The 27,142-nt window shown below is 40.5% G+C and overlaps 1 protein-coding gene across 2 annotated transcripts in view; it reads right to left on the minus strand.

The window, feature by feature from the left end:
• Window positions 1-5,193: 5,193 nt before the first annotated feature.
• LOC149007419 (monothiol glutaredoxin-S15, mitochondrial-like) overlaps window positions 5,194-27,142 on the minus strand; it is a 28,525-nt gene continuing 6,576 nt past the window's right edge. The window contains exons 3-7 of one of the 2 annotated variants that reach the window (XM_089166806.1): window positions 17,745-17,876; window positions 17,503-17,602; window positions 6,929-6,995; window positions 5,714-5,792; window positions 5,194-5,633 (exon numbers count right to left, since the gene is read on the minus strand). In XM_089166806.1, the coding sequence (XP_089022932.1) occupies window positions 5,574-5,633; window positions 5,714-5,792; window positions 6,929-6,995; window positions 17,503-17,602; window positions 17,745-17,876 (438 nt within the window). In that variant the 3' untranslated portion in view covers window positions 5,194-5,573. The remainder of the gene's footprint in view (window positions 5,634-5,713; window positions 5,793-6,928; window positions 6,996-17,502; window positions 17,603-17,744; window positions 17,877-27,142) is intronic. The other variant, XM_089166805.1, reaches the window with a different exon arrangement.

Below are 27,142 nucleotides of genomic sequence, written 5' to 3' on the forward strand. Positions count from 1 at the left end.
AAGACCGGTAACCAATCCGTGAGAGGACGTGAGAGCTTCCCGTTTACTATATGTGGATGACCAATAGGGTTGATGAGTCCGAAATCCGGGATTTCGCTGACTCTAGTGTGAAGGATACCGGAAAGGATCGCCGGGGGCGAGGAATGGACGCATCTTAATCTGACTTGACCGACTGAATAGATGACTTGCATTGGGCTAGGCTTTACTGTGACATGCGCCAGTACTTGACCAAATGGTGATGTGAGAGAGCGGTGACCGATCCCCTTACCACGGCTTTTTGATGACTTTACCGATCTTCCCCGGGCATTCCCAAGATATGGAAATGGGAGAGTGACTGACGACCCAGAGAAGTACGGTGCTATGACTTAAAGCATGTCTACCCTAGAGACTAGCATTCATAGAGTTAGACTCATATCTGCATCATATGTTCCATATCACATTGCATTATTATATGTTTTGAATGTGTATGATTTCTAATTATGGAATAACTTCCTTGCTGAGTTCTTCGAACTCTTTCCTTTTTGTGCAAATGTTTTAGATTACATTCCAGGTACCGAAGATTACGATGGCACCTCCTATGAGGCGGACTATGATTCCACATACTACCCTCCGGGTAGTGGCGTCGGTGAGGATCCGTATATTGGAGCCGAGGAGGATTACTATCTGCACCAGGGTTAGCCCCACAGTTGTGCGGGAGCGGCAGCGTTGGGTTTACTTCATCCGTACTGTTGAGGAGACTACCATTAGTATAGAAGAAACCCTAGCATAGTGCCCCATTCCCCTGGTGTATTTGTGGAACCTTGGATATTGTAATTAACTCGTCTTTGAATTATTCTGGTGACATTCGGATATGTAACTAACTTGATTTACTTCTTTTCCGCTACTCTGAGAGGGTGGCTACCACACCTTCTCACCCTTTATGATTTTGACCACACTTTATTATTATTTATATTCTGCATTCTGATTTAGTTAATCTTATCTTATTCATGATACTTAGTATTAGCTGTTTTTACCATTGATTATTACTGTTCATGATTGTGTTACCGTGTATGTGGGAGGCATGGACCTTAGATCATTGATCCTTGGACTGTGGATCACATCCCGGGTATTCCAAATGGGGTACCAGCTGGGTGGATGTGACACCTACAGAGGTAACCAGTATTATATGTAATATATGAGTTGTACAGATAGTGGCACAACGTCGGAAGTTGGAGATGATTCATATAAAAGAGCCTTCTCGTATGAAGCTGATGTGGCACAGACAGTGGTACGTGAACTTGCAAAGCATGAAGCCTCCTGCGGATGCTTGGAGTGTGCTTATAGCACCCATTGTCAGGGTGTCGATTCGGTACGGTATCGGTAATTCGGTACGGTATCAGTAATTCGGTATGGTACGTACGGTTTTGAGTTTGAAAACCTCATACCGTTTTCGTACCGTACCGAATTTATACGGTACGATATGAAAACGTTACGGTATGAAAACGGTAATAATTCCGTATGAAAAAATGGCACGATTCGGTATACGGTTCGGTTTTGTTACGATATGAAAATCGGTATGGGTTTGGCATAAGAGTCATCTATGCTATTCTTATGATTAACTTCAATATTTTCTGTTTGAAAATGTTAATCAGTGAATGTAGTAAATTTGATTAAAGCCAAAGCTGAAGGGTTATTCTTATTCGTAATTTTCCTGTTCGAGTCACAGCAAGACAAAGCTTATGAATAAATGGAACATCTCCGTTCATCATTCTCCTCTGCTCTCATATCCTCTATTTCTTCGCTTATGTTCAATTTATTGCTTTGGTATTTCCCTTCTTGAATTCTTCTCTGTGTCTTCCTTTCTTGTTTCTTATAACTTGCCTTCTTTGTAAGCAAAAGCCAAGTTGAGCTACAGAGGGGATGTAGGGCTTCTGAGTTAAATTCACTAATGTAGCCGTAGCTTCTTTTGTGCTCTTCAAACTTCAAAAATGCATTCAGCTTTTCCTTCTTTTTGGTCTAGCAATTTGAGCAACACCAATTAGTAGAAGCAATAACCCTAATCATCCCAATATCAGAATCCATCATAAGAATTAAGAATGACTATATACCTGAACATTTAGCTTATCCTATAATTCGCCTGTCTGTCTCCATATCTTTCACCTTAATGGTGCATCGTTTCATCCCTCTTCTGTTTCACAAAATGATGGGGGAAATCCGAGTCTCCTATAACTTTCTCAAGGTATCAAGAATATACATGGGTTTGTAGCTACTTCCAGGAACACCAAAATTCACATTAACGGCCTCATTTGAACAGAATGGGCAACCTTGATTACTCAACGGAATTGAGTAACCATTCTTCATGATGCTTTCTATAAGTGCATGCTTAGTACCAGCATATGGCATGAAAAGGAGAACACGAATTGCTTTGAGGAAGAAGACCAATGACCCAAAAGAAGGCAAAAAATTTAATAAATTTATATGATCAAAGTAATAGACATTGTACCCCATTTGTGGGGTTAAACCTGCCTCAGAGGATGATGAGGTCTCAGCCCCATCAGCATTGCTTCGGCCATGGAATTTGGCAAATCGGTTCACGAGACTAAAATCCTAATTTAGGAGAGGGAGAAATTTACAAATTTTACCCAGTTACCTGTAGATTGTAGTCCTTACCCAAGTCCCAGACGGTAAGAAGGAAGGAAGAACGAGATTTGTAGAAAATAAAAAGAAAATAGAGTAGAAGAAGAAACTAAACGAAGGAAGGAAGGGCGAGAGGAAGGAAGAACGAGAGGCATCACTGGGATTCAGGCTAGACTCTCGCCTCTCGGCCCTCTCTGTTCTCTTCGAATGTGACGAACAAAGCAAAAGCCAGTTTTTAGGGTTTAAATCTATTATCGGTATACGGTACAAAATGCGGTTTTTACTACGGTATTCGGTAAAACGATATTGTATACGGTACATACCGACGGTATGATACCGTATACCAAAACCGTACCGTACAGAATTTCCAAATTCGGTTTCGGTACAAACCGTACCAAATTTGGAAACGGTACGGTACGGTGCGGTTTAAACGGTTCGGTACGGTGCGGTAATACGGTTTCGGTATCGAATTGACACCCTTACCCATTGATGCTCGAAGAAGACAGATCGTCAAGCATTTTGAAAAGTCTCCAGAGAAGAATTTGAGGACTCCCCATCTTATCAAACTAGAAGCACAGGGCTTAGCTTTAGGAAAGAAAACTAGAAAGAAGATTATTTAGTTTTGTTTATTTTTCTTCCGCTGAACTCGATTATACATTTGATTCTTATTTCTTTCCTTTGATTCATTCATTGACTTTATTGGAAGTATTTGGACTCCTATAATCCTTTTATTTAATTATTGAACTTATTTTTGCTCATGATTATCTAGTACTTGCATTTATTATTATTGATGGTAAGACTATGGATCCTATGACGGATCTCACCCACGGGTTGTCAAGCGGGTAACCGAGACCGGGAGGTGGGGTGTGACAAGTATGGTGTTCTAACTTAAAGAATGTTTGTCACTAGAGACCAGCATATATAGAGTTAGCAACATACTTACACAACTATCCCATATCATATTGCATCTTGTATGCCTTGAAATCATTGTAATTGTTATTTGTGAATGAACTACTTACTGAGTTCTTTTGAACTCGTCCGTTTTGGACAACGTTTGTCAAATCTTACTACATGTACTGATGACTTCGAGAACCAATACTACGAGACTGTGTCGGATGATTCATACAGTTCCCAAGGTGCTATTTGTTATGACTATGATGGTGAAGACTACCAGTGTGACAGTGGAGCGTACCAGGATTAGTCAGACTCTATAGCTAGTGCATCGGCACTGGGATACTGAAGTCAATATATTTAGACGAACTTTATATAAGTTGGAAGAGACCTATGTCTAGACCTAGTTTTATTCTTGTTCTTAAATACTTTTCAGTTGTAATTCCTTTCGAGTTAGATCTAATTTCCGCTGTAGTTATAGAGTAATTTTCCACTACACTATATTCTAATTTTTCTTTTGGTATCATGTTTCCGCACTCTGATTTGAATTGTAATCTTTCTAAGAACCATTCTTTGATTATTCATTTATAATATTTATACATTGATTTAGTCTTGTTCTTGATTATATTATTGTGAATATGAGAGGATGATTGCTATGAACTAATATTCGGAGCTGTGGATCACATACTCGGATATCGCAGTTAGAGTACCAGCTGGGTGGATGTGACAACAATTGTCACTCTATATTATATATTATATGGAAAACTCCTATTTGAACTCCTTTAAATTCCTTTTTTTCTGTTTTTTTTTTAGTGTCTTTTATATTAATTAGGCATTTTTAACATTGAAATAAGAAAAGTATAGAACTCTAAATATTAACGTCAAATTGTATTTGTTAGTTGCTTTACTGTATAATATGTTTATAATAGGCCAATATTTTTACGTGCTAAATTTATTCAAATTTGAACAACCGATTAAATTCAAAATTAACAAAAAGTCAGATTATGCATATCAATTACATGTAGAATTCAATTTAATCAAACATAGGGACATGGACAAAGGTTTGGACCAATTAGAGGCAGGGACAGGGTGCAGAGCCAAGGCCAATTAGGAACAAGGTCAAAACAAAGGCCAATTAGAGATAGGGAAAGGGTTAGGATCAAGGCCAACCCGTCTCGACCTGGCCCAACTAGGGATAATTAAGAAATGGACTCTAGGACCACGAACAAGGATTCTAGGCCTTCGAATTACGATTAAGACATAAGCGGACTTAGTTAAAACCATATAGGGCTGGAATTGGGATTGAGATTGGTATTAGAAAAGCCCAACCCATCCCTATTGCAGCCCTACTCAAGGTCTACACGCACATCAAGGTCTACACGCACATCGTCCTCGACATGCTAATCTCAACTGTACTCATACGTTGGGTTACCCCAAAAAAAAACGTTCTCTACTCTTAAGCTTGACAAGCATGTGTTTATCACATAACCTTCCTAAAAACTTCTCCATTTATACCTTTTCTTTAATTTGATGAAATAACACCTAGGAATGAAAACTCCACAAAGTAACCAGGTCATTTTCATTTTGTCTTTTACTTCGAATTGAACCCTTTTTAGGGCTTGTAGACCGGGTAATATAGATCCTCATGTAGAACTACTTGCATTATTCTAGTCATTCGACCACCCTCAACCCTCCTGGAAAGTCTGGAAAGTCCAGAAACATCAAATCCCTGCGATTCATTTGCTTTCGTTTCAGTCTCAAAAATTGGCAGACAATGTCTGACTAAAAAAGATAAACGCTGGACCAAAAAAGTTTATAATACATCCTTTTTATCACTTAGTTGCAAGTCAGGAAACATGGAAAGGTTCAACACAAATTCACTTGTAAGAGATCTATCTTTTTAACTACATTGAAATTATTGTTGAAGCGTTTACCAAAAATAATTATTGTTGAAGCACTTCAATAATGTGAAAGAAACTTCCATTTACGTTTGGCGAAGCTATTGCCATCCCGCCCAACTCGGCCAGTATTAAAGCCCACTGCCTTTATCTTGGATGAAGCAGTTTCTATTCCTTGCTTTCCTGGTTGGCAGTAATATCCTTGATCTTTTCCTCCAGTTCCCCAGTCTACACATTGCATAAATTGGGGTTAGCACACAACCTTTAAAAGGTAAAACCAGCAAATCATTATCATAACCAGTATTAACCTGGTGCATATTGAGAATAATGTCAGATCCTCCAACGAATTCTCCTTTAATAAATATCTGTGGGAATGTGGGCCAGTTGCTGCACCAAAATTAACAAACCACAGGGTTAGGGAAACATATAATTCAGAGTGTAGACAATAATAAATATTTGCTTTCTGGGGAAGGTAACACCTAGGATTGTTTGCATTCACCCGCCAGACTAGGCAGTTGTTACAAACATTTGGTCCAGCAATGATAAACATATTAGGTTGCATTTTGGAATTTTGTAGGGTAGAGCTCTGCGAACAGCCATTCAAAACTGAGTCTGAATTTTTTTGAGAAAGGTTAAAAAAATTCAAAAAAAAATCAAAAACCTTAATAGTGATTATCTTTTCTTTCATTCTTTCTTTCTTCTTTTTTTTTTTTTTTTTTTTTTGGGGGGGGGGGGGGTTGGTAAAGCAATACACATGCTCGCAAACCCTTCCCTCCAACATTTTATTTTATTTAAAGAAAAAAAAGAAGAAGAAGATTCTCTTCACTCAGAATCTCAAGGCCCACCACCATGCTTTTGATATAATTTCTAGATCAACCTCAGGATCTATAATTTATATCATTGATCAATGAACTTGGAAACTTCCTATCTGCCAATAGAAATTTGGCCTACTTCTACACCGGATATCCATTTATGGAGATTTTATTTAAAGATTGAAAAACAACTAAATTCAGGCCAAGCAACTACAAATGGCCAAATAGATAATCTATTAGTAGGAGGAGTAACATCATCTAATGGAATGTAGGAAGTTGCGTTGTCAACAATACAAACCATAAACAGAAGTACTATAGAATCCAATGTAAGCTTTCACTGAACAAAAATGACACCAATCTGTTTTAAAGCCAACTAACCTGAAGTGTTTGCTAATCACATACTCATTCAAACAGAACTTAGCATAGAGAGTTTCCTCAAAACACGGTAACTAGAATCAGCAAGATGTAAACTAAGGTTAAATTGAGGTCCAACCAGCTTCTTTAAGAACAGTTGTGTTGAAGAACAATCTCATAACTGATTTACAGAACAGATCCATAAAGCTTTTTGGAGATCTTATGAAGTCTTCTAAAACTAGGAAGTTTGATAGTCTTTGGAGTAGTTTGTTTCGAAAGCCAAAAATCAGATAGGACTTTATTTAATGGTAAAAACAAATTTATGTTCATAGCTTTATGCAGAAATAAGCAACTTACCTGAAAGCTTTTACAGCAGTCTTCAGTTCGGTGTCTTCCAAAATGTTTCTAGAACTGAAAGGAACATCTACAGGCAACAGTTGTCGCAAGTAAATTTAAGTAGCATTTGATTAAAAATAGACTCCAAATAAAATGGGAAAACAAAAGATATTCACAAGGATATGATACTCTTTCTTGAATAGATTGCCACTTTGGATTGAGTATTAATTATGTACGACATCTATTAAAATAGAGTTTAATTTTATGCGATAGCAAGGCAACCAAAGTGTTGGAAGGGGAAACACCAACAACACAAGCAAGGTGTTCAAGTTGACAAGGTCACAAACAGGCAAGTATCAAACATGCTTCTTGAAGTCTAATGTTTGAACAAAGGAGAGAATCAAGTATTATTTAGAATGAGAATATTTTTTTCAGTTAAAGGTCAACTATATTAAGATAAGAAGAAAAAAAAGAAATTTGTGTACAAAGTAAGGTTTAAAAGCTTCTGATGAAGATAAAATCCTCTAATAGAATCTGATTGTGATCCCCTGAAAACCGTTCTCCAGAATCAGAAGAATAAGCATAAACTAAATAAAATCTGAACCATGGCCTCTGAATTGCATCCCATTCCGTCTCCAAATAAACATCGCTTGATCGTATTGGCCATCTGTCCATCATGCTGGACCTGACCTGCTAAACCTCCAACGACCTGCCCTGCCGGTGACTGCGACGAACCATGTCAATCCTTCCCTTCCTCCCCCTCAGCACCTCCTTATTCCCCCCCCCCCCCCCTCTGGCTACACCCAGCCCTTGGTCCTCCCTATTCTCTGCCTCTGAATCACCTTCTTTCCTCTGGCAATAAGCTCTGCTACATTCCCCCCACTGATGAAGACCTTTCTGCTCATGCTCACTGCCCTGCCTCTGATCCAGAACAAGGCATACTGAAATGGCAATATGCCCCTGTTGGCCAATTACATGGTCCTCAACACCCCCACCCCCCCACCCTCCTTTTTAACATTGCAAGATCCTCTGTCCAAACAGGGGAAGGTTCCCAACAACCTAGAAGTCTTTCTCCTTGACAACAACATCCTCCTCTTCAAGTTTCTCTCCTTGCTGCTAAGGGCCTCGCCCTTGAAGGTACTCCCTAGTTGGTAGCGAACTGATTTTCGTATGGCAATGGGAACATTCATCTCAGCTTCCACAGGATCAACTTCAGTTCATTTCCCTTGTGGATCTCTCTCCTGGGACTCTCTCTAAAATACTGGAATGTCAAATACCTCAGTCAAATAGGCTCGCTGATTGGACTCTCCCTCCACTCTGATGCCCATACCCAGCGAATGGATTGCCTATCCTCCGGGAAAATGTGTAGACCACTCTGCAACTTAACCACCCCCAATCATTGATCTCCATACTAGACAACGACGGCTCTTCATTTGATCAGCCGATGAAATATGATCCACTGACCCCACAATGTTACGCATGCAAGGATTTAGGGCACCACGCTGACAACTGCAAGAATTTTTTGCTGTGCCATGGAAGTTGGAACCTCCTTTCACCACCCCATCTTGATTGGCTCCTCTGATGCTGCAAACCATCTGCCAATTGCAACTGAAGCTAGAATGGTGCCTGCTAAGAGGTGCAGGTACACCTGACTGCCACTACATCCTAATATCCCTCATGACCCAAGCCGCAGCAGGAGACACTCTCGCTGCCAACAACATCATGAACAAAGACGCAAGCTTCAAGCTTTCCACTAGGCAAGCACAGCGCTGCAACATGACGCCTAACGATGGACAACCCTCAGACACTACAAACTCCTACCCTCCAAAGGTTGCAAACCCTGTAGACCAATGTCCAACTGCTTCTCCACCACGTATGGCTGTCGCTTTTACTGATGTAGTCACCATGGTCTTGTCTTCAAATGAGATAGTGCCTGCCCCTTCTATTTTGGGGCCTGGACCACAACAACTTCACCTCCCTGCAATCCTCTCTACTCCTCAGCCTGCCACCATCCTGCTTCTGTCCCCGCAGCCCCTTCCCCCTCCCAAACCTTTCCCCTTCCTCTCTTTCTCCCTCTGCAAACCCTATCGAAGGCAAGAACCCCCATCCCTTTTTTTCCCTATTTCTCCCCCCCCCCCCCCACAAAACTCATCCTCATTGATGACTTCTTTGTGCCTCATCCTACTCCCTTTTCCCTTCTCTTATTTCTCCTATTTCTTTTCATTCCCCATCTGCATTGTTGACCACTTTGTACACCACCACAATTCCTTTTCCCCTTCTCTCTTTTTTCTCATTTTTTCTCATCCCCCTTTTTTGTCGACAACCACTTTATGCCTCACACCCACTTCCCTTTCCCCTTCTTTGATTTGACCATCCATTACTCCCTGAGCCCCACAGCCCCCACCTCCACTTCCTTAGCTCCTCCCTTGACACAAACTCTTATCACCCTCTGGGTCCCACCACTTCTTCCCTTCTCCCTTGATGATTTCCATTGTATCCTCTCTGAGCCCCACCATCTTCATATCTCCTCCTCCTACCCTAGATTCCTATGCAACTTCTCCGGGACCCATTGTAACCTCCTTGCTACCCACCGCTATGGTTTTGGACCTACCACAAATCAACCCAGCCAACCCTCTCTTGCTCCTATGGCCCAACCAAGACAAACCAAAACCCAACCCCTCAAAGCCCCTTTTCCCCCAACCATCCAACTAAGACCTTCCCCTCCCCCCATTCTCAACTGATCTCTTATTCCTCAACTCCAGCCAACCATGTGCAATCATTTGGACTGTGGACAACCATTTAGTTTTAAAAGCTTTGCTAACCCCTTTTCCATTACTCATCCCCTAGCGACTCCAATTGCAGGCCGCCTATCTCTAGTAATAAGGATCTTTCTATGTTACGTGACAAGCACATCTTTGGTGGTGCTCCCAAGATCGGGGATCCCTACCCCTTTGTCTCTGATAGTGAGGGTTGTAAGAGAAGCAATCAAATCACCAAGGGACATTACCAAGTTGATGGAGATTTCGTTGTTGACTTCAAGTCCCCAAGAAATATGAAGAAAAAGAATAGACAGAAAAATAAGTTTTATTTGCTTAGTGATTTGGGCTTTCTTTTTCCTTCACTGCTCGACCTTTTAGCTTCGTTGTGCCTATGTTTCTTCCTTGCTTTTGGCTGGCTTTGCCCTTTGATTTGCTATTGTAGTCTTTCCCTCCGCTTCTCCCTCCTTTAGGTTAATGAATGTTTTATTCATCTAAAAGCAAAACGCTGCCCATCCCTTCACAGTTTCGGATGTTTGCAATTTTGCCACTGAATGCAATAAATAATCTGCAGCCCTATTGGTTTTTCTAAAACAATAACTGATTGTCTAGTTTATTGCATTTAGATACATTTTAGGCATCAAAACAAATGAATATTTTACCACACTGTCGTTGTTTAGCAATGTTTTCATCATATTAAAATTTATGATAGTTTAGACTTGGTAAAAACCTTAACATTTGAAGGTTGAAAACTGTACATACCAATAGAAATCCAGTTTCTCTTCCCCCCCCGGCGGTAAAACTGGAGGATAGAGCTTTTCTCCCTCTTGAACTTTGATTTTATTTTTTTTTAACTGTTTTCATTGGATCCAAACAGGAGTTTGCTTCTTTATGAACGGAATCATAATAAGTAATTTCACAAAGCATTTATTTGAATGATGTTAAGTATATATCCTAGTTCCTAATCATTGTCCAATAAAAATATACACTGTCAACCTTGGGTCAAAACCACAAGTATCGTTATAAGTACCTGTTGTAAGAAGAAAGAAAAAAACAGAACACTCGTGTATAGAAGTCAAAAAGAGGTTGCATTCCAATAATGATCTCTCAAACCATTGATTATGCCTCAAAACCAGCAGGTCAAGCTGGCTAGGAAAAAAATACCAGGTGCCCTACTTGAGCATATCTCAGTTTCTCCATGGGATAAACCCATGGTCGGCACCAATTTCTTTTTCCTTTCTCATAGTTCTTATTGTGTACTTCGATCATATATGATGTAGCTTCAACTGAATGAAGGGCCTCGACCCAAAAAAAAAAAAAAAAAACTGAATGAGGGGCAATTCTCCCAAGCTCGTTAAGAAAACCAACTCATATGAGGTGGATAGGCTTGCTGTTTTAGTAGAGTGAGAAATCTGTAGTTCAAATATGTCAACCAACTCATATGTTTAACCATATGGGTTATAAGAAAACCAACTCATATTCCTAAATAGCTTCTGTTCAACAATTACCAAAGCTTTTTCTATACCTAATCTGACCCTGATGTAGAAGATATAACTTCTCCTCCAGTCTTCTTCCTCTTTTTCTTCTACAAGCATCTTTGATATGACATTGATGGAAGGCTTGTAGTCAAGGTACTCTTGATCATAGGGGTCTTTGAGATCAGTTCCTACTTCCTCCATTTTAACAATATGTTGATTCCTCCATGGCTCTGACTATTACTGATTCATGCTAACTCTAATACCAAATGATGTAACCCAAGGTCTGGGCCAGTCTTCAAGATCATCACAAATTGAAGCGGAAGCAAATTAGGGTTTAAATTTGATGTTCTGGGTCTGATTTCAGTCGAAGTCTCAATGAACGCAGCTAATTAGGGCTTCTACCCATGCTGTTCGGATCTGGATTTCAAGGACAGTAGCTGGATTGTATTTACAACACTCAAGGGTCCCTACAGCTAGCCTGATTGGGTTTGCAACTCTTAGATCTACATATAGGTAAGTCTAGATTGATTTGGATAGGGGTTTAGGGTTCAGCTAGGTTAGGATTAGGTCTGAAATTAGAAGAAAATATTCTGTTTTACACAAACTATAATTTTTAAAAATCCCCAAGTTAGGGTTTGTAAAATTAGGTCTCCTATGTGTATAGGACTCTTGGTTAGGGTTAGGGATTGGCGGGGAGGTAGAGAAGGCGTAGGAGAAACCGAGAAAGTAATCCTAAAAGGGTTTAGGTTTGGTTGAGGGGTTTGGGAATTATGAGAGTTCTAGTAAATGTAGGGTTTCTAGATCTAGAGGTTGAACATGAATTGCAGAAAGATTCAAAAACTAATGAAGAATGGGGCTGTGGTGTAGTGTAAATTAAAGGTAGATTAGAGTGGGAAAGGAAGGTCTGATCCTAATGGAGGAAGGAGAGGTGAAAGGGGTGGGAGACATAGGGTTTTTGCTGATGGGAAGGTACCGCTGCTGTGCTTTCATCCACAAGGATGAAGGAGGGCTGGGGGTGTTCTGCGCAAGGGTTAGGGAGGGTAAAGGGTTGGGGAAGGGGATGGGGTTTCACTTAATGGGGATGGAAGATCACTCGAAGGTTGCTGAACTTGACTATCACTCGAAGGTTGCTGAACTTGACTATCTCTGGTGCTGCCACAAGCTTAAGGAAGAAGAAACAATTGCAGAAAGTGAGAAACTCTCAAAACCCAGGTTGTAAGGCTCCCCCCCATGACTACAAGTCTTCTTTCAACATTGGATCTTTTATTCATTCATAACTTGATTTGTTACATACTTACAAGACGGGGATCTGTATGTATAGCCATACATTGAATGGGGAAAAAAATCAGGACTTCGAAAAAGAAAACCAATTTGAACACAACTTGGGGAGTCTAATTTGGATTAGATTTCCTTATTTCTATGGTAGTCAAAGCATCCACCTAGGTGGCCAGCTAGGCACCTAAGCCCATGATGTGAACATGAGGAAGAGGCCAACTAGAAGCTGGAAGGGGAATTAGGTCCTCCCTGGTCCATGCACACCCCTTTGGGGGTATTTTTGTCTGTTCCGAGTTATTTCTTTATTTTCAATGTTTGTTTCACATTAGGAGTGGTTTGTTTCAGTTTTGGACTCTATATCTGTTTTAAGAATCCCAGCTAGAGTCTTTTAATTAAGTTATTATCAGGATAAGATTAGTAGATAAAGTTCCTAACTAGGTAAGGAAACCTAAGTTAAGGTCAATTAGGATCTGAGTTTGATTATGTTTCTAAGTTAAGGCTATAATTCTCAAGCCTCCTACAGAAATTTTCAGTTTTGAATGAATAAAGAAATCTGAGAGTTCACAGCCAAGGAGGTGCCAGGGCTCCTTTGAAGGGAACCCTGCGGTTGTCCAAGTTATTGCATTTTGATTTTCAAAGTTCAGTTCTAGAGTTCTAGATTCCAGCCTTCAAGCATCAACTTCAGCAAGGGATCTCAATTTCAAACTGCAGAATTTGAGAGCAATTAATTCCAAGTAACTCCAGCCCACTTTTTCCCCATGGTAGACTCACCCTTTCTTCACCCTTTCCTCCCCTGTTCCTGTGCAACTCAGAGAATGCCATCCCAGTCCTTCGCAGCCGCTCTAGAGGCCTTTTCCCCTTCTTTCAGTGTAGGAAATTCCTCCCCAGTCCCCTGCGACTCTTCTAGAGGTGATCCCCCCCTCCCCTCTTCCCAACCCCACGATGCCCTTCAATTTACCACCCTCTTACTTGGTCCCCTGTTCTTGGCGGAAAAAACAGAAAAAGAAAAGAAAAAACAGGAAAGACAGATTAAAAAAAATAAAAAGAAGAAGAAAGAAAGAAAGAAAGAAAGAAAATGAGCCCAAAAAAAAAAAGATAAGAAGAAAGGCAAGAAAAGAGAGATTCTTGGAGAAGTTCCCAGTCCTTCCCTACGAGTCCTACCTCATCCCATAGGCATTTCAGACCCCTCCCACACATCCCTGGATGGTTTATACCAAAAGTCAAACCCCTTTGGAAGCTTCCATGGCTTTCCAAATTTACCCAACCCAAACCCAAAACCCTAGAAATACCCAAAACAAGGAAATTATGCAATTTCATGGATCCCTTCCTCCTTGGTTTATGTCAGCCATGTTTAGGTCAAGGAGAACTAGCGTCACCTTGGTTTTGGTTGCCCTCTGTCGCTTTGCCTCGCCTTAGTGCCTTGACAACCATGTTTATTACAACTACACTTAACTTTCTAAACTAGAAAAAAACTCTTAAGTCTTAAGTAAGAACTCCTAAACATACAACTTGTAAAATAAAAAACCAACTTCTAGAAAGAATCCTACTTGAAAATTGGATTCCAATTGTGACTCCTACTCAAACAAAGACTCTTCAATAACTTGTTAACCGACGACTCGAACTCAAACCAAAAGTAGACATAAACTCCTTGTAGTAAGTAGAGTACAACAAGGGAGATCCCTTCTCTAATTGGGACTCCTAACCGGACCAGGACTCTAACCGACCAAATGAGGAAGAAAAAAAACAGAGTAGATCCTTGCTCCTAAAATTATTCTGGATTCTTATGGAATACTGTTAGGACCCTAGGGATGAGGCCTTGTGGAATGAGGGTTAGTTAGGGTTACCCTAGGGATGAGGCCTTGTGGAATGAGGGTTAGTTAGGGTTACCCTAGGGATGAGGCCTTCTGGAATGAGGGTTAGTTAGGGCTATTTGAGATAATAAATAGAGGGAAAGAGGGAAGAGAGAGGAAATCGAATTTTGGAGAGTCTTGTGGACAGCCGTAGGCTGAGGGAACACCGTGAGGTGTGGGGGGTGACTGGCACCATAGAAACCAGTGTTATCTTGTTATTTCTTGCATTCTTGTATGAATTTTTAGGAAATTTTATTAGGGTTTCATCAAGTACTTTGGAGCCCAAAGGAAGTGGGGAAATTACCAAAATACCCCTAGGGTAATTTGGCAAACTCTTGGTGTCACTTCATTGTGGCCTGAATTTGGGCCAAAAATATGAAAGGCCCTATGGTTGCCAATGCTGGTTACATCATTCTGGTAGGGGAGGTACTTCTTAAGGCACATCTCCAGCCAGTGTTGTTGCTTCAATCTTGTTCCTGAAACTTGTTGCAGCACCTTCTTCAGCTGTTATGACCTTTTCATCAAGAGTTTGAATCAGCTCTGAGTCCCCCACTATTTTGGCCTTGTTGTTCTCATCAGTCTCTTCTGGCACTCACTCTAGAAAGAGCTTCTCGATTGGTGGAGGCAGTTCATCCTCTAGTTGTGAAGTAAAGCTCTAGTTGCTTCCCCTTTTTTCAGTAAGTTCTGGTTGCTTTCTTTACTGGGTCCTTTAGATTTTGTGTGTGGAACGACTAAGTGCTGTAGTTAGGTGCTGGAGTCCTGATAGGTTTTGATGCCTGTTTTTTCTTAAATTTTTTCAGGAAGGTTTAGAGGAAGGAGTACAATTCTCTGACCTTTATGCATTTCCTTACCCATGATTGTAACATCATTGTCATATAACCATGGTCTCTCTAGAATAATATCTAACAATTTCAAGGGGACTACATCATACCAAATTTCCTCAGAATAAGAGCGGAGACTAACAGGGACTAAACGTCTAAATTTTACCTCCGGTCTGTCATCATTGAGGAGAGACACTTGATAGGGTTGGGAATGTATTTCAGTATTAAGTTTGGCTTTGTTGATTAAGCTTTGAGATACTGCGTTAACACTGCTACCACTGTCTACAATTACCTTAGCTGAGAATTCTCCTGATTTGAGGCTGGTGTAAAAGATGCAACTTCTCTTCTAGTCTTCTTCTATTTCAGTCACAAGGATATTGTATATAACATTCAGGGAACGGCTGTAGCTAAACAATTCTTCATCATATAGGCTTTCAAGTTCTTCTCCTTCTCTATAGTTGTCTGCTGAGTCATCCATGGTTCTAGCTAGATGATTAGCTCTGATACCAATTTGATGTGAACTAGGATCTAGGGTTTGGTTGTTGAGGTAATGCCCTAGATCTAGGTCCACTCCAGGATCCTCTTCCTGAGAATCAGCGGTTTTCTAGGGTTTGCAACACCCTACAGTTAAGGGGCTAGTTAAGGGATTCTAGGTTCGGTAAGGGGTTAGGGTTAGGTTCGGCTGGACTTAAAGTCTAGGATTTGGGAAACCAAGCCAAAAACCTTAATGTAATTTAAATTTCAGAATTAAATATTCAGTTCTAGGGTTTTGAAAATTAGAATTTCTTAAGAATCTAGGGTTTTAGGGTTTGAACTAGGGTTAGGGTTAAGGTCAAGTGTCTCTTCGGGTTGGGTGAAGTTAATTCTGGAAGAACTTAGGATTAGGAAGAATAGTTGAAAAAAAATTAAGAATTTGAAATTTAAGCATTTTAGGGTTTCTAATGAAGAAGATGAAGTTTATATCATACTAGGGTTTCTGAGGTAATGGAAGGGCTGTAAATTAGTAAACGTAGGGTATGGGGAGGAGAGTCTAAATCCAAATGAGGATGGGTATAGGTTTAGGGGTTAGGGCAATCTAAGGGTTAGGGTGTGGCTGCAATTCTGAAATTTTATGAATTCTGGAAATTCCAGAACTGCCGCAAGCTAGAGGAAGAAGAAGAAGAAGAAGAAAACAAAGAAGAGCGGGGCTGGGATTGCACGCCTAAGGTTTGGAAGGGATGGGGTGACGTTAATAGGGTTGCTGCTGCAGAGTAGAGGAAGAGGGGGGGGGGGGGGGGAGTGATTCTCAATGGTGAAGGAGCTGTAATGGCAGAACTAGGGCTAGGGATGGTGGAGGAAATGTGCGTATGGGAGAGGAAGAGAGGGGAAGGGTAGGCTAGGGGTGGGGGTGTCTTGTACGTACTTGGAGAGGAGGAAAGAAGCTGGAATATCAAAATTCTGCAGAAATTCTCCATTCAATGGCTGCCACAAGTCCCCTACATGGGAACCCATGACTTCTTACTCTTGCTCCTTCAATCTCAGCTTTATTTCATTAATCATAATGTGTCCATTACTATCTAGAGAGGCGTATTTATAGCCTTTAAGAAGGAACTCACAAGAGGACACTACCGTAGAAGATAAATCGAACTAAAAAACCTATTTGACTATAGACTCTTACTCATACAAGGAACCTTCATATCTCACTCTAGAGGAATCCAATATAAATTCTAAAAGTAGATACAGAATCCTTGCAAAAAGTATGAAACTCTAGAGGAGGCTCCTTCACAACTTGGGGATCTTACCCTAATCAGGACTCCCTAATATCTTGACAAATAAGGACTCAAAATTAAAAAGAAAATTAGATCCAGGGTCCCACAAACATGCTGGACCCTACAAGACCCCAATTTGGACTCGAACAAAAAAAATTACCAAAATACCCCTATACTTGGACGGAATTGCCAGGGTCGCTGGTAGGGCTGCAGGATACTGCTAAGCCCCCTGGGCCCTTTTTGGGTGGTCCTGGATCTCGCTCAGATCTCTAGGTATCTATAACTTTCACTTTGCATCATCTCCTTATTATCAATTTTCACCACCTCCCTTTCAATCCTATTGTTTCTAAAGTTGCAATCTTTTCATTAGATCTAGTATCAAAAACTTATCAAGAGTCATAATGAGCAATCAATGGATTTTGTTTGGAGAAAAATGTATTGCAAAATATTGTAAATATTATGGATTTTTTTTTTTTTTGGGGTACTTGACACTCGTAGTATGGAAATTTTGCAAAATTTAAATGCGGGCACTTTGAAATAAGGAAAGCAAGATTGAAGAAACAAGGAAAGCATGAAAATTGCAAAACTTGCTATGGAGAACGGAAGAATTTCAATAAACGAGCCCAACAGGCAAAACTGGAGAGATACATGCAAATGTAATACTTACTGTATGTTTTCAGTACTCTAACTGCCAGTGAACTAAACCCACATTGCGGCATATCAGGAACTCCTTTTATATAAATCATCACAGGATTTTCCTTGACATCCTATATGCCAAAGAGTAACCACAAACCATACATGAGGAACACAAGAATAAAGAAGCTTTCCTAGAGGAACAATTGAAAGTTAATCGTGGTCGATTGAAATGTGTCATGTACCAACTGCTCATAGGAGATTGCCAACACATACCTGTTCAACAATGGCCTCTTTAGAAAGCCCAGGTTCAAGCTTGCTGGTGGGCCTGAAATCTTCATGGGTATCAGGATCATTGGTCACATTACTAGAATAGGTCATGACATGATGATAAGAAGATCCTGCCACCTATTTGTACAAACAACAATCAGTCCAAGGATTAAAATTCATCTCCATGGAAAGAACATAAACACTAAGTGGAAAAATTAAAACAAGTGTGAATATCATGAAAAGTAGGGGCACTTAATATCGCTCCCCTAAATTCACCCTATACTAACTCGAAGTCCCCTACCTTAAAGTTATTTTCTGATTCCCCTAGAAAAGTTTAGAAGAATCCAAACATCTCAGAAACAGATAGAGAGGAAGGAATTTATTCAACGAATTGCACTTCTTTAGTTGTGAAATACAGAAAGAAAAAGAATCTTTGATACACAGAAACATAATGTTCTACCCTACGTTCTCCCACCCTGATATTTATATATACCCAAGGTACCCCCTCTCCCCCAAAGCAGCAATTGGTTCTTCATGAATTGTTGTCAAATAATTGCCTAAAAGGAGAAAATTGTTTAATTCTTTCATATGGAATTTCGTCATCGAAATTTGTTTGATCAACAATTTCAAAGACTAATTCTTGAACCACTATCCTCCTGAAAATGGTCGCCTAATTTGAGTTAGGCGTACTTGAAAAGCTTTTCTCCTTCCGCCAAAATGCATTTTCCACAGCGAGTTTAGCTTTTCTTGCCATTTGATGGGAACTCCTTTAAATTGATGACATTCTGTTATTTGATATTCATTTTTTGGCTTTTCTTCCTCGTGTAGGGATTCTGCCAAAAATTGCTTCACCTGTGATGAAGTCGGAAATGGATCTTGAAAGTCTTGAAAAATGTCCTTCTGTAGGCTTTTCTTTGGAGTACTCCATGCCCTAGATTGAACATCATAGGCTTGAAATTCTCTAAACATTCTTGCGAATGCTTTCCATGGATTGTCCAAGGAAGACAAGCCAAGGTACCCTGATATTTATATATACCCAAGGTACCCCATCCCTGCCTCTTCCTCCTTGCGCCAACCCCTTTTTGTGTACAACTCAAACGTATTAAAAACAATTTTCTATTTTCACTTTTTTTAAGATACACCAATAAATATGAAATGAGTAATGATCTGAATCCACTACCGTTGAAGCCAATGCTGAATCAGACTATTTCATTCCCTTAGAATGCCTAACAATTCTAACAATAGCGAATGCAATATTCTTACTGTTTAATCAATCATACTGACGCAGATCCAGCACCGAATTGGACTATTTTCCTTGAAATCACAACCTACGGTTGATAGATATGCGTGTTGGGGTCAGGTCATGAGCCTATTCTGGAGGTCTCAAAGTTAAGTCCCTAGGCAAAGTATGGAAATAGGTCAATTAATTACTTTAGTTGGTCTATTTATTAAATTCTGCCAACTCAAGTTATAACGCCAGAATAATCTTTTCTTATATTTTCTATTTTAGTTTTAAATGTCCAAGTCTAAGTTAGTTAGAAGTTAGTTAGGGTTCCAGTCCAAATAGAACTCTTTTATTTGTTTGTCAGGAGATTTATTCCCATTAGAACTCCAAGATTTTTGTCATAAACAGCCTATCCCATTCGACAAAATGCTATGCATCTTATATTATTAATAAAGTTTCATGAGCATGGTGGGAGATCTCGCGAGATATTTCGTTTTTTTCACCTTGGCGAGACGGGATGGAGGGCGAGAGCAGAGAGTTGGGATATCTCACTCAAGATCTCTCTATATCTCGTCATATCTCGCCCTGGATCTCGCTGGAACTCTAAATTTTTACCTTTTTTTGCGGATTTTGGCTGAATTTTCACTTGCAACTACTCTTAGCACATCTACAACAAGGAAGATCAATCATTCTCTACTTGTCTTATGAATTTATGATTTAATGACTTGTATAGAACTTCTAATGGTTGTATAATTATTTTATACAACCATTAGGGGGCGTTTGGTTCCGCAATTCCCTGGAATCCGCTTCTGTAGGGAATCATGAGTCTATGGAATTAGGTTCTGTAGAATCATATTCGTAAAAAAACTATTTGGTTACCCTGATTCTGGAAAGTAAATCTGTCTGAATCTTTCACCATAATGGTGAGGACCTGGTCAAGAAAGCAACCAAGGCCTAACTCCACCAAAGGAATCTAACTCCACCAAAGGAATCTAAAGGATACGATTAGGGGAAAAATTCAAAGCTCCACCACAATCACAAGGGCCGAAATTCCACCATTTGAAGGTGAACCCTCTCCACTGATCTAGAGGTTCCTACTAAAAGGAAGATCAAGAGTTGGTTCAAGACCTTGATGAAAGGCTCATGACAGGAGAATATTTTGCAACAACGGAATATAGGAAAGAAATCAAAGTAATAACACTAGTCAAAGACGCATTTGAAGAAGTATGTTCTCCACCAGATGATCACCATGCCCTTAATTAGGAAGGCATAGAATTGCTGCCCCAAAAATTCAACGTGACACCAAAGAAGTTACTTTATCTAACTCCTACTTTGTGCAACAATGACCCCATCTTTCTTTTCAAAGAGATTCTTGAAGAAATCAAGTACGGAGATGACACTACAGGAGTTCACAAGGCATAGCCAAGGCAGCAGTACTGGCAAAAGCAGTAGAACAAGCAGACCCCAAGGGTGCATCCAGTAACTTTCAGCCATGGCCCCCTTGGTTCTTTGAAAAGAAGGTACCTAGACTCGAAGACTACATTCCTTACATTGCCAGTGCGCTAGAGTTTTGCCTGTAATTGGTGCTATCAACAATACGCATGCTACTCATCCCCACTGCAAGATGCAAGAACGAGTTCACACCAAAGATCTCCAGAGGATCGATCTTGCAGCACACAAGAAGCACATCATCAGAAGATAAAGTTTTCAAGAAGGGAAGAGCTGATATAATCAGGATCAGCAAGCATAGGGCACTTCATATTTTGAGCCCAAAACAGCACCCCGAACCAGGCAACACCAACAGCTGGCCAAATATGACCAAGAGTATTTTGGTTGTTTTCACACCCCCACACCCCTCCTAGGGGTCTTATGAGTCCAATTAGATTCCTTGTGCCATCAAGAGTCAATATCTACTTCTTTTTTAAGTTGATAATGTCATGGTCAACTTATTAAAGAGTCTTAGTCCAAGTGTAGCCCTTAGAAAAGAGGGAATAATCTGCAGTCAATTGAATAAAGCCCACACTCATTAAGGCAGTAGAAAATTTGGCGAACCAATTACGAGAAGCCAGCTTTAAACCATAGAGAGATTTGTGGAGGCGGCAAACAACGTTCTCCCCCTTACGATGATAACCAGGAGGTAGAGTCATATATACTTCTTCGTCAAGATCACCATGCAAGAAGGCGTTATTAACGTCAAGTTGATGAAGTGACCAATTTTTAATTGAGGCAAGAGCAAGCAAGACGCGTACAGTAACGAGTTTGGCCACAGGAGCAAAAGTCTCATAAAAATCAACACCTTCAGTTTGGGTGTACCCCTTGGCCACCAAACGTGCTTTGTACCGTTCAATAGAACCATCAGAGTGTCGTTTAATTTTGTAGACCCATTTACAACCAATGGCTTTCTTTTGAGGCGGCAAATGAACAAGTGACCAAGTGTTATTGGTTTCAAGAGCCTCAATCTCTAACTGCATGGCATCTTTCCAGTCAGGTGACAACATTGCTTTGGCAAAGCTAGTGGGTTCTTCAGAAGAGGAAAGAGACCTGATAAACTTAAGATGAGAAGATGAGACCTTTTTATAAGATATAGAAGAATCAAGAGGAAAGAGTTTACCGGCATCCGAAGAAGATGATGTGGCGTGAGTAGCCGAGCATACGTAGTCCTTCAAATGGGAGGGGGATTATGCGACCCGGGCGGAGCGACGTGGCAACAACACAACTGGAGGTGGGGAAGGGTTGTGTGGTGGGGTTGGCGGGTCTAATGGTGGAGATAGGAAAACTGGGTTGGTTGGGATGGAGGAGGATTCAAAATCAGGAACTGGAACAGGGAGGGTAGGGTTAATAGATGAAGGGGAAGTCTTTAGGTGGTAAGGAAAAATATGTTCAATAAACACAACGTCTCTACTTGTGTAAACCTTGTGAGAAGTGAGATCAAAAATTTTATAACCTTTTTGAGCAAAAGGGTATCCAAGGAAAATTCCTGGAGAAGAACGGGGGTCAAATTTGTGCTTGATGGTGGAATGGTTGTGTCCATAGCACAAACAACCAAAAGTACGAAGATGAACATATGTGGGGGTTTTATTAAAAAGAAGTTCAAAAGGAGTTTTCTCTTTTAAAAGTTTGGTAGGCAACCGGTTAATAATGTGTATGGCCGTAAGAATGCAATCACCCCAAAAATCTTGTGGAAGATTGGCCTGAAATAAAAGGGCCCGACCAACATTGAGTAGGTGCCGGTGTTTGCGTTCAACAACACCATTTTGTTGTGGGGTGTCAACACAACTATGTTCATGGATAACTCCATGGTTGGAAAAAAATGAGGTGGTGGAGTCATGGAGTGATTAAAAAATTCACGAGCATTATCAGTGCGAATTTTTTTTATTTGAAAATTGAATTGAGTTTTAACCATTGCAAAAAAATCATGCAAATAAGACTAAGTGTCAGATTTGAAGTTCATTAGAAAAACCCAAGTATAGCGAGATGGGTGGCCTAAGCGCCAATGCCACACATCAAAGGAGTGGGAATGAGTGGATGAGGCTGCAATAATGGAGGGAAGCAACTCCAAATAATATAAGCCATTATGCTCTTTACCCAATCCAATCATCTTCTTCGTTGGTAAGTCTTGAAAGACACAATGATGAGGAAAAAATGTTACCGAACAATTGAGAGCTTTAGTGATTTGACTAACAGATAATAAATTAAAACGGAATGAAGGAACATATAAGACATTATTAAGAGAGATGGAAGGGGTGGGGGTGCAAGTCCCTAAATGGGCCACAAGGGTTGTTTCACCATTGGGTAATGTAATCGGAGATGTATAAGGAACCACCGTATCAGTGTTAAAAAATTGTAACTTAGAAGCCATATGAAAATTTGCCTCAGAATCAATAACCCATGGGGAAGGGGAATTACCTGCATCATTTGCTAAAGGAGTGGGATTACCCGATTCGATCAATGCCAATAATTGATGATACTGTGCCGAAGTAAAGGAGGGGGCAGAATTTGTTCCTGGGTTGATGGCAGCAAAGGATCGAGCAGAGAGTCCAGGTGATGTTGATTTAATGTGAGTATTGTTGCTCTTGGGAGGATAACCGTGTTTCATAAAACAACAGGAATCTGAATGGCCGTCCATGCCACAAAAATCACAGTGATACATAGGCTTCTTACCATTTTTAGAATGTGTACGAGGAGCAGTGGCTGCAAGGGCAGATTGATGCAATGATGGATTCGGTAACTCATGGAGGGAGCGATGACGCTCCTCTTGCAATAGAAGAGAATAAGCACGATTGATGTTAGGCAAGGGTTCCATCAAAAGGAGTTGACTTCGAACAAAAGAATAAGAATCATTAAGGCCCATTAAAAATTCAAGTAAGCGATCTTGTCGTTGAAGATCAGTGTGTTTTGACAAAAGACCACAAGTGCAGGGTGGGAAAGAGTTGTATGAGTCGACTTCATCCCAAAAACCCTTGAGAATAGTATAATAAGATGCTAAAGAAGAGGTTCCTTGACGATGATTAGAAATGCTACGTCGGATCTCAAAAATTTGAGGAGCATTTTTTTGAGAAAAACGATCACGAAGATCATCCCAAACCTCGTGGGCAGTAGAGATGTAAAGAATGCTATTAGCAATATCAGGTGAGAGAGCATTTAGCAACCAAGAAAGGACCATGCTGTTGCATCGTGTCCATGCGTAAGAAGCCATCGATAAATGCAAGCTTATGTTTGGCCTCAAGAGTCATCCGCATTGCACGATTCCAAGTGGGATAATTATCGCTGCGTAAAAGCTGCGTGACGAGTATAGCACCAGGATTATCCGAATGATGTAGAAAATATGGAGAAGAACCATCAAAGTTGATGGAAACAGCATTAGCATAGTTGTCACGGCGACGAGGCGATACAAGGCGGTTTAGGCTAGTTGAGGCGATGAGTCGATGAGGCGCCCTCCGAGGCGCTTTTAAGGCGGTTGAGGCGTTTTAAGTGAAATTTTTAGTGTACATCTCATTTAGCCTACCTCAAGTCATCCAACATACTACAAACCACACATAGTAGGTCCTAAATAAAAAGTCGCAGGAAGACCAAGAGAAGAAGTCGCCTGTCGCTGGCCACTGCTTGCCGGAGTGTCGTCGCGGGATCGAAGAGAAGAAGAGAGGAAAAGAGAAAGAGATTAAGATTAGAGTGAGAGTGTGAGACTTGAGTCAAGAACTTATTCTCTTTCGATTTTGTTTGTTTTTATTTTGATCACATATAGCATCATTATAAATATGCATATAGGTTCAAACAATAGATACTTTACAATTGGAATCTAATAAGTAATTCAATATATATGCCTTCAATTTGGCATCTTTCATGTGATTTAAAAAAGGAAAAAAAGCGGACGCCTTAAGCTATAAGGGGTCCGAGGCGCCTAAGGTGATGCCTCCTACCCTAAGGCGGTCGCCTTATTGCCTAAAAATAAGGCGACGCCGATTTGAGGCGCTCCGAAGGCACCCGGACACCGAGGCGACGATTAAGCGACGCCTAGGCGACGCCTTGACAACTATGAGCATTAGTGGAAGCAACAGCAGCTATAGCAAGAGCATTGATAGATGGATCCGTCATTGTAAAAGCAGCGGAAAGAAAACAACAACGTAGGGATCGTTGACTGCTCTTAAAAAAAAAAATAGCGTCACTTGAAAAGGTTTGGATCGTCCTAAACTGATATGATCTTCAACGACAAGATCGCTTACTTGAATTTTTAATGGGCCTTAATGATTCTTATTCTTCTGTTCGAAGTCAACTCCTTTTGATGGAACCCTTACCTAACATCAATCGTGCTTATTCTCTTCTATTGCAAGAGGAGCATCATCGCTCCCTCCATGAGTTACCGAATCCATCATTGCATCAATCTGCCCTTGCAGCCACTGCTCCTCGTACACATTCTAAAAATGGTAAGAAGCCTATGCATCACTATGATTTTTGTGGCATGGACGGCCATTCAGATTCCCGTTGTTTTAAGAAACACGGTTATCCTCCCAAGAGCAACAATACACACATTAAATCAACATCACCTGGACTCTCTGCTCGATCCTTTGTTGCCATCAACCCAGGAACAAATTCTGCCCCCTCCTTTACTTCGGCACAGTATCATCAATTATTGGCATTGATCGAATCGGGTAATCCCACTCCTTTAGCAAATGATGCAGGTAATTCCCCTTCCCCATGGGTTATTGATTCTGGGGCAAATTTTTATACGGCTTCTAAGTTACAATTCTTTAACACTGATACGGTGGTTCCTTATACATCTCCGATTACATTACCCAATGGTGAAACAACCCTTGTGTCCCATTTAGGGACTTGCACCCCTACCCCTTCCATCTCTCTTAATAATGTCTTATATGTTCCTTCATTCCGTTTTAATTTATTATCTGTTAGTCAAATCACTTAAGCTCTCAATTGTTCGGTAACATTTTTTCCTCATCATTGTGTCTTTCAGGACTTACCAATGAAGAAGATGATTGGATTGGGTAAAGAGCATAATGGCTTATATTATTTGGAGTTGCTTCCCTCCATTATTGCAGCCTCATCCACTCATTCCCACTCCTTTGATGTGTGGCACTGGCGCTTAGGCCACCCATCTCGCAACATTATTAATTCTTTATCACGTTTTAATTCTTGCATTTCAGTTTCTAAAAAATGTGTTTGCACTATTTGCCCTTTGGCAAAACAAACCCGGCTACCTTTCCCATCTAGCTCCATATCCACTTCATCTTCTTTTGATTTAATACATTGCGATATTTGGGGTCCTTATTATATTCCTTCTATATGTGGTGCTAAATATTTTTTGACCATTGTGGATGACTATTCTCGCTATACTTGGGTTTTTCTAATGAACTTCAAATCTGACACTTGGTCTTATTTGCATGATTTTTTTGCAATGGTTAAAACTTAATTCAATTTCCAAATATAAAAAATTCGCACTGATAATGCTCATGAATTTTTTAATCACTCCACCACCTCATTTTTTTCCAACCATGGAGTTATCCATGAACATAGTTGTGTTGACACCCCACAACAAAATGGTGTTGTTGAACGCAAACACCGACACCTACTCAATGTTGGTCGGGCCCTTTTATTTCAGGCCAATCTTCCACAAGATTTTTGGGGTGATTGCATTCTTACGGCCACACACACATTATTAACCGGTTGCCTACCAAACTTTTAAAAGAGAAAACTCCTTTTGAACTTCTTTTTAATAAAACCCCCACATATGTTCATCTTCGTACTTTTGGTTGTTTGTGCTATGGACACAACCATTCCACCATCAAGCACAAATTTGACCCCCGTTCTTCTCCAGGAATTTTCCTTGGATACCCTTTTGCTCAAAAAGGTTATAAAATTTTTGATCTCACTTCTCACAAGGTTTACACAAGTAGAGACGTTGTGTTTATTGAACATATTTTTCCTTACCACCTAAAGACTTCCCCTTCATCTATTAACCCTACCCTCCCTGTTCCAGTTCCTGATTTTGAATCCTCCTCCATCCCAACCAACCCAGTTTTCCTATCTCCACCATTAGACCCGCCAACCCCACCACACAACCCTTCCCCACCTCCAGTTGTGTTGTTGCCACGTCGCTCCGCCCGGTCGCATAATCCCCCCTCCCATTTGAAGGACTACGTATGCTCGGCTACTCACGCCACATCATCTTCTTCGGATGCCGGTAAACTCTTTCCTCTTGATTCTTCTATATCTTATAAAAAGGTCTCATCTTCTCATCTTAAGTTTATCAGGTCTCTTTCCTCTTCTGAAGAACCCACTAGCTTTGCCAAAGCAATGTTGTCACCTGACTGGAAAGATGCCATGCAGTTAGAGATTGAGGCTCTTGAAACCAATAACACTTGGTCACTTGTTCATTTGCCGCCTCAAAAGAAAGCCATTGGTTGTAAATGGGTCTACAAAATTAAACGACACTCTGATGGTTCTATTGAATGGTACAAAGCACGTTTGGTGGCCAAGGGGTACACCAAACTGAAGGTGTTGATTTTTATGAGACTTTTGCTCCTGTGGCCAAACTCGTTACTGTACGCGTCTTGCTTGCTCTTGCCTCAATTAAAAATTGGTCACTTCATCAACTTGACGTTAATAACGCCTTCTTGCATGGTGATCTTGACGAAGAAGTATATATGACTACCTCCTGGTTATCATC

The sequence above is a fragment of the Hakea prostrata genome, chromosome 8 (genome assembly GCF_041222555.1).
Source record: "Hakea prostrata isolate BN-2017 chromosome 8, UWA_Hpros_2, whole genome shotgun sequence".
Classification (NCBI taxonomy): domain Eukaryota; kingdom Viridiplantae; phylum Streptophyta; class Magnoliopsida; order Proteales; family Proteaceae; genus Hakea; species Hakea prostrata.